At 46.1% G+C, this 8,173-nt stretch overlaps 1 protein-coding gene across 4 annotated transcripts in view; it reads left to right on the top strand.

Annotated features, from left to right (window-relative positions):
- Window positions 1-8,173, top strand: part of GRAMD1B (GRAM domain containing 1B) — a 185,893-nt gene that overhangs the window by 36,477 nt on the left and 141,243 nt on the right. For all 4 annotated transcript variants that reach the window (XM_028501105.2, XM_055091452.1, XM_055091453.1 and 1 more), the window contains exon 2: window positions 6,427-6,492. In XM_028501105.2, coding sequence (XP_028356906.1) covers window positions 6,427-6,492 — 66 coding nt within the window. The remainder of the gene's footprint in view (window positions 1-6,426; window positions 6,493-8,173) is intronic.

The following is an 8,173-nucleotide window of genomic DNA, read 5'->3' as shown; positions in this document are numbered from 1 at the left end:
CACGAACCTGCGTCCCCTGCATCGGCAGGCGGACTCTCAACCACTGCGCCACCAGGGAAGCCCTCTATCAGAGTTTTGATGGAAGTTCCGTAGTCACCAAATAGTGCATTCTTTCAATAAAATATGGCCCTGAAGGGAAGGAAGGAAACATAAAGGAGTTGAGGGAGAGATTTTTTTTTTTTTAAAGACAGAGACAAGGGTATGTTTAGAGGCCGAAGAACTATTAAATAGAGAAACATTAGTGAGTTGTAATGAGTTAAAAGATTTAGCTGGATTCTGAATCCCTCAATCTTTGACCTGCTACCCCCCTTGCTACTTGTTCCCAGGGGAGGCATTAAGCAGAAGCAGTCCTGCTACCTTTGTAGACAGATCATTAATCTTCACGCAGAGCATGTTATTTTCTAAGTAGTATTTGAGAATATTCAGGTATGTTGTGTAAGAAGCTGGCAGTCATTGGCAGTGTCCCAAATCACATCTGTTTACTTCTATTATTAGACTTTCCTATACCTGCTTGCCAGATGACAAACAGAAACTATTCTCTTTTATTCTCTACTTACAGGCTACCTGCCTTTCTTCCCCCAGATGCCCTTCCTCTTTAAACTGAAATGGTAGATGCTAGAGTCATTTCTCAGGCGGATATAATTCAACATGAAAATCCAGCCTTTTATCAGTGACAGGGCGACTCTACTTTTCAAGTCAGTGGCTCTCAACATTTTTTATCATAAGGTTCTCTTCTGTTAATTTCCTCCCAGGTATTGGATGTTTCAAAGTATTTATCTGCCAAACTAACTGTGAATATTAAGTACAATTGATGTCCAACATTTCTGGTACACCTACCAAGGCCCAGACGTGGCCCTAGACGTTTTCTATAGATGATTTCTACCATTTCTAATCCCCACTGCAGTCCTTAAAGGCATGTGGTGTATACCCATGTCTGACACTTAGAAAAGTTAAATAATTTGCCCAGTATCACTGTGCTAAGTGGCAGAACTTGTGTCTTCCTGACTCCAAATCTTGAACTCAGATATTGGGAAATAGCCTGAGAGAGGGTAAGGGACTTGGTCAAAGTTATAGGGCCAATAAGAAACAAAGCCAGGGCGAACCTCGGTTTGTCTGTCTCCATGCTATTCTACTACATCCACTACTTAATTTCTTCCCCCACTTAAAAAAATTTTTTAATTAATTTTTATTGGAGTATAGTTGCTTTACAACGTCGTGTTATTAGTTTCTTGCTGTACAGCAAAGTGAATCAGTCATACGTATACATATCCCCCACTTTTATTAATCAGACATTTATCAATCAAAGCCACTCTGAGCTTTTCAGAGCTTCTAATTAGCAAAGATAATAGGTATTAACACACTAGATTGCTCTGATTAGAGCCAAAAACAAAGAAATGCGAAAAATGAGTGCACAGCCTTAGTGTGGGTAAATGTACAGGTTCCATTAGGCTCTGGAAATACTAAATGACATCTTGCATAGCCCCATAACTGCTTGGAATCCCCTGAATCTCTCAAAACCCCTTCCCGGCTTAGGAGACCCCATTAGTATTGTCTGGGCGAGAAAGAACTGTTTCTACTTAGGAAGCACCAGCTCAGAAAAAGTGCCAAATTTAGTTTCCCAAGGAGTGAAGCTGTACTTTGCAGAGGGCAAGAACACCTTCCTGGTGGCTTGTGGGTTTAGGCTGAACTTCCTGCCAGTGCCCGGGGGTGGGGGAGGGAGGAAGGGAGACCAGTGGAATCATGGGAATTTACCCAGCCTGCCTTGCGGAGCTACCTGCTAGCTCGGTAGTCTGTGAATTTCTGCCTCTGGAGTGTGCTCTGCCTCAGAGTACAATGGATTTTTCCCAGCCAGGGTTACTGGTTCAGTGTGACCTTCTAGGATAAGCTCCCAGCACTAGCTTGCTGGCAGAGAACAAAACCAGGACTCCAGTTTCGATTCGCTTCAGCTGGTTTCCCTCCGGAACATTCCAGGACGCACAGAAGCGCTTCCCCACCTTATTCAGGAACACAGTGTGCTGTTTCAAAATTTAATTTCTACAGTGGTTTTTATCAGCAGCTTGAATTTACAGCAGGAGGGATTTTAGTCATCCTCATGCGTTTTCTAGCGCTTTTGGGGGAAAGGCAAACAGTTGCTTATAGAACTTCCCTTCCTTGCAGTGTTAAGCTGACTTTCAGTCATCTGGTGCCCAGGCGAAGACATTCCAAATCGGTGTTTGGAGTTTCTTTTCAGACTTTCTAAGAGACGTTTTCATCCGTGAGCGCCCTCTGCCGGACTTCCTTCACGTTCTTCTCAACTTCCTTAAGCTGTAGAGCCCGCACTGGCCACCTGTCCCTCCAAGGCCGTGACTGAAATGGAGCGGTTGTGGACGTGGCCCTTGACCTTCTGGCCTTCCACATCCCTCTGCAAGCACCCTACCGTGGTGATGGCTCTTCTGCATGACCTCAGAAGACCGGCAGATTCATTTAGGGAGCAGGGTGAGCTGCCCAGCGTCCAGGTGGTCTGTACTATTTGAAAAGGCTCATATAAGAGAGGAACTGAGAGTTTTGCGAGGGAGCAAGGCCGTGTCTGAATCTCTGGAAATTCTGCTCAACAATGATCATTTCATGGGGTTGGGTGGAGCGGGAGTGATTGGCGTCTATCTCACCTTTAAAGACGGTGGGAAAAAAAGTTCTGAAAATGGGAGGAGAGAGGACCAGGTTTCTTTGGGGGGTGGGGAGGCAGGGGGGTGTCTAGGGGAGGAAGGAGCCCACGCGTGCTGCAGCTGTTGCTGCTGTGCAGTTACCCGCAGTTCCTCCTGTTCCACGTTCTGCTCTCCAATATGTTGCCTGAAATCCCCCAGCAGAAGTGTCTGCGACCTGTGCCCCCTCATCCTTCCAGTGTTGCTGCATCGCAGTGCTCAGGGAATACTTGTGCCTCCTATAGGCCGGGGCTCTTTACGTCCCAGCCTTCTAGCACAGTGCCTGGAATATGGTAAACGTTTGGTGAGCCGAGCTGAACCAGAATGCCCTCTCAGGATTCCCTGCCGGTCCAGTGGTTAGGACTCTGTGCTCTCACTGCCGGGGGCCCGGGTTCCGTCCCTGGTTGGGAAGCTAAAATCCCACAAGCCACACAGAGTGGCCAAATAAATTTAAAAATAAATAAATAAATAAAAAGCCCTCTCTTCTCAGTTCTGCTCATCCTGAATCTGTTCAAATTTCAAGTGTCAGCAAAAAAACTCTTGCTGTTGAGGTGGTCTTCTCTTACCAGCCCCAGAAGGAAGCGATCTTTCTCTGACCTATGTTTCTGTAGCTTTTAATATTTACTTCTAAGAGTTATCATTTTCTACTTTTAAATGTAGTTTAAAATTATAGTTTATATTGACTCTTACTTTCCAGATTGTAAACACCTTGAGAGCAGGATCCCTGTCTGATTCATGGCTTTATTTTCCATGACCCACAAAACAATGACCTGCACGTAATAAGAGCATTTGTACAACAGTTAGTATGTGCTAAGCGGTATTCTCCATACTTCACATATGTTCATTCTCTAATTCTAATAACAGCTTTACATTCTTTAATCCTTAAAACAGTAAGAAGTATCATAACATCTATCTCCATTTTGTAGGTAAGGAAAATGACTAATAATTTGCTCAGGGTTGTGTTAAGTAGGAAGTGGAGGAGCTTGGATATAACCTGAGGCAGCATATTCCAAAGTCTTGACTTAACTTGGATGCTGCCTTTTGACATATGTGCACATAGAGGGCATTGTAGAAATACTTGTTGAATGCATGCACGTTGATATTTCTTAGTTATTTAGAACCAGTAAATCGTTTGAAGGTGATCCGTTGTTAACTTTCATCTCCATCCTCTGAACGGTTTTCTAAGCAATGGGAAGGCCAGAAGGGGGCGCTAGAAAGTTGGTTCTAGTTTTGCTTTCAGAAGCTTGATGGCTCGGCCTCGTTCAGGTTCTGGTTTGGAAGTCAGCAGTGCCATCTAGTGAGATAACTTGCTAAAATCAGCTCAGAATTATTTTTCTGAAACTCTGGTACTTCTCATTTAGTTCTGGGAGCCCCTCTATTAGCTTTACTTTAAGCTTTGATTGCCAGAGTGAGGGTAGGGTGAGAAGGAAGCACAGCCCCATTATAGATAGCTTAAATGGAGTCCAGTTCGATCTCTTCCGTGAAGAGGCTGTAATGCTGATTGTGGTCATTGGGTTGGTTGAGCCCCTTTGGGTGTTAGATAGTGTAAAACACTGGGATCCAGACAGCCCTCCCTCCTACTTCTCACATGTACTGCCAACGGTGTAGACTGGTATTCCTCTCTCTTTTTTTTTCTTTTAAAATTATTATTATTATTGTTATTTTGGTTTTCCTCTCTTGACGCTTGCCTCTGGAGCTGAGTCTGCTGTGGAATTTGAGTTCCAGTCATCTGTGGGTTGCCTACTCTAGTCTTAACACCTATTCCAAGTCGTATAGAAGAGGGTGCTTGATACATATGACAGGTCAGTCCCAATGTAAGAAATCCCATGGGTTAGCAACACAGCAGTATAATATTGTTATAAAGAGTTTTTAAAAGGCAAGTCTGTGAGACCTTGCAAAGAGGGAATGATGAGTAGCCACGTGTTCTCCACAGGGAATGAGCGGCAAAAAAAAAAGTGCTTTGTGTGGAGTAAAAGAAAGGAAACAGGATTGTGTACACACTTGGTTCTGCCAAGCAACTGGAAGCTTTGTGTGTGGTGCTGTTCTGATTTCTGGCGTGTGTGTGTGCGTGTCTGTGTGTGTCTGTGTGTGTGTGTGTGTGTGTGTGTGTGTGTGTAGGTGCACGTTTGTGTATTTGAAAATTTGACGTAAATTGCTTCTAAGTTCATTTACTGCTTGCTGAAAAATCAGAACATGAGAGCGTGGTTGTAAAATCACGTGCTGCTTTGGTAGAGATCAAGTGCTGCACGGGGGCAGGCACTTACCCTACAAGATTGTTCAGTTTGCCATCTTCTGGGGATCTAGTCTAAGGAGTGACCTCTGTAGAGATCAGTGCTTTTTATGGCTGTGAACAATCCACCAGAACAAGCGAACAAGTTTGGTTGTACTGGGCCTGGGTTATAGTGACATTTATGGTAATAGGAATTTATTATTAATGGCATCTATGCCAAACGGGGGTTTGCTAACTTTTTCTGTAAGGGGCCATACAGTAAATATTTAGGCTTTGTGGGTCTAATGGCCTCACTACTGCACTTATTCAGTTCTGCCTTAACTGCACAGCTCTGCCATTGTAGCAAAAAAGCAGCCCTGGTTAGTATGTAAATGAATGGGTGTGGCTGTGTTTCAATAAAACTTTATTTATGACATAATTTTGAATTTCATATAATTTTCACATGTCATGAAATATTATTATCATTTTTAAAATGTTTATTCCCAGCCATTTAAAAAAGCAAACACCATTCTTAGCCCACAGGGGCTCCAGATTTGGCCACAGGGCTGTGGCTTTATGACTCTTGATTAGAAGCCTGGAGTACTTAATAATTAGCAATTAATAAAAATTATTTGTTCACCAGCTTTATGTTCAGTTAGTGTCATAAGGTGTCTGAACAGCTTTTCTTTCTCTTGAGTAGGATGAATGACTGTTGAATTCCACAGTCATTTAAAGTAAGCACTTCAAGAACTCTTGTGAGCTGAAGCTCTATAATCTTCGCGCCTACAGGGCTTTAAGGAGTGGAGGGACTCCACCTCCTAATCCCTCTTTTGTCCCTCACCCTCTTCAGCCTTCCCTGGAGGCGGGGAAACAGGCCAGGTGGCCCCAGACTCCATCAAGTCTCAAGTCTTTCTCCTGCTGGAATTCCCTCCTGCCCGCACCCATCCCCTTCCTGCCCGCACCCATCCCCTTCCTGCCCGCAAGACTGCAAGCCAGCACCTTGAGTGTCTCAGGGGAGGTGGAAGAATGGGATTATTATCCTGTCCTACAGATCTAGAGGCCCAGGTGCAGAGAATCATCAAGTCTCAAGTCTTTCTCCTGCTGGAATTCGTCTTTCTCCTGCTGGATCCCCTTCCTGCCCGCACCCATCCCCTTCCTGCCCGCAAGACTGCAAGCCAGCACCTTGAGTGTCTCAGGGGAGGTGGAAGAATGGGATTATTATCCTGTCCTACAGATCTAGAGGCCCAGGTGCAGAGAATGCCAGAGGCATTCACTCACAGAGACTGTGTGGCCTGGGGAGAAAAAGGTGATAGGTCAGGATCTTGCTCTTGTACTTTAGGTATGATGGGTGGGGTTTTCACCAAATGGGTGTCTCAGTTCCACCGTCTGGCAGTATACCCTCTGTGTAAACTTACCCGGGGAACGTCTGCCTTTAAGATGTTGTAACCCCATTTCTTCATTGAGCTGAAGTCTAGATGCTCTCCCCCAGGGTTGAGAAAGAAGCCGAACGTTAACGGTTCACATCCTGTCTTTTCTCAGCAGCCAGCAGAGCAGCCATGACGATGACTCTAGCAGGTTCCTGAGTCCTCGGGTGCGGGAAGAAAGGTAAGATCACATGAGGAGGGAGAGGATGGGAGCAGCGATTACAGGCGGTGGGGGAAATGTTTGAGGAAGATAGTGCTTCTGCCGCGAGCGAGAACTGTGGGAAACTGCAGAGAAAGGGCCCGCCAGACCTCTGTGCTCAAACACAGATTAGAAAGAGGATGCTTCCCCTCGACCCGAGAGGGGACCGATTCTAAAGGCTTTTGGTGTTCAGCAGGGGGAGAAGTCAGTGTGTGGAAACCAAGTCCGTTGGGAAGATGTCAGAGTGGACGTGGGACCTGAGGCACACGCTAAAGGTTGGGTACGGTGTGGAGCGGGAGGGGAAAGGGTATTTTGTGCCCGAGGAAAACGGCGTGGCCGGGGATGCGTGTGTGGCATCGGAGTGGTACCTGAAAGGTGGGTTCGCCTCTTGGTGGGTGTCAACCAAAAGATACAACCAAGCCAAAGATCGGAAGAAGGAAGGAGTTAGCCCAAAGCAGTGTTTCCCCAACAGCAGAACTGGGGAAGTTTTAAGCTAAGGGTATGCAATTGGGACAGAGGTCGACAGAGTTCAAGCGGTTGGTTGACTGACCTGAGGACGGTCAATATCATCCTTCCGTCTCCCACCTGGGTGGGGGCACGTGGGAGTCAGCATCATCAACCTGTTAACCTCCCCCACCTGGTGGGGGTTTCTGTACCTGCAAAACAGCTCGAGGCTATTGTTGTGTGTGTCCCTGGAGCCCCGGGGATCCTGGACCCTGCCCCAAGGCTGCACTAGTGTTTCTTGACTGTTCCTCTCCTGTCTCCTCCAGTATCCCCTCCCTTCCCTGATTAGCAACTGTTTGAACCTGCCCGCTAGAACTCAGGGAAGGTCCTGGAGGCCGAATGAAGCCTATATCCTGTAATCAAGAAGTGGGGGGCATGGAAAGGCTTTTTGTGCCCAGGAGCCCCGCAGGGTCCTGCTCAGTTTCACTATCTGTTTGCAAGATGACAGCAGAACACCAGGATTGGAGTGGATGGTAGGTGTCAGAGGTTAACGGAGAATGAGGTGGGGTGTACAGGGGGCCCTGAGGATACGGAGGCTCCTGGATGCTCGTTTGAGGCTCTGAGGTGGGACTGGCTAAACACTCGGGCTGTGGGCCCCAGGTGGCATCTACTGCTTGTAGCGCCTCTGAATGGTAGACAGAGGGAGAGGTCTGTTGCAGCAAGTTAAACTTCTGTGCCCAGCGAAGGTGGACCGTACTGACCTTTACGGAAAAGGGGTCTCAGCAGGCATGCCGCAGGGCTCTGCTTTGGGTCTAGCTCTGTTTATCATTTTTATCAACAAACCGGATGAAAATGCAGAAGGTACTTTTACCTCATTTATCAAACTTATGGTGGCTGCTCAGCTGAGAGAGAGTAGGGAGAACACCAAGGATAATAGAACTAAGACTTAGTATTATTTCAAATAGAACAATAGGTGGAAACAACACGGGGTATTTTAAAAAAGGAAATGTGCTATTATATATTTATACATTTATATTAGAATAGTTTCTTTTTTTTAAGATTTTGGGGGTAGGAGTTTATTAATTAATTTATTTATTTTTGCTGTGTTGGGTCTTCGTTTCTGTGCGAGGGCTTTCTCTAGTTGTGGCGAGCGGGGGCCACTCTTCATCGTGGTGCGCGGGCCTCTCACTATCGCGGCCTCTCTTGTTGCGGAGCACAG

This window comes from Physeter macrocephalus, chromosome 16, assembly GCF_002837175.3.
Source record: "Physeter macrocephalus isolate SW-GA chromosome 16, ASM283717v5, whole genome shotgun sequence".
Lineage (NCBI taxonomy): Eukaryota > Metazoa > Chordata > Mammalia > Artiodactyla > Physeteridae > Physeter > Physeter macrocephalus.
Note: the sequence above shows the minus strand (reverse complement) of the source record. Positions and strands in the feature narration are given on the sequence as shown.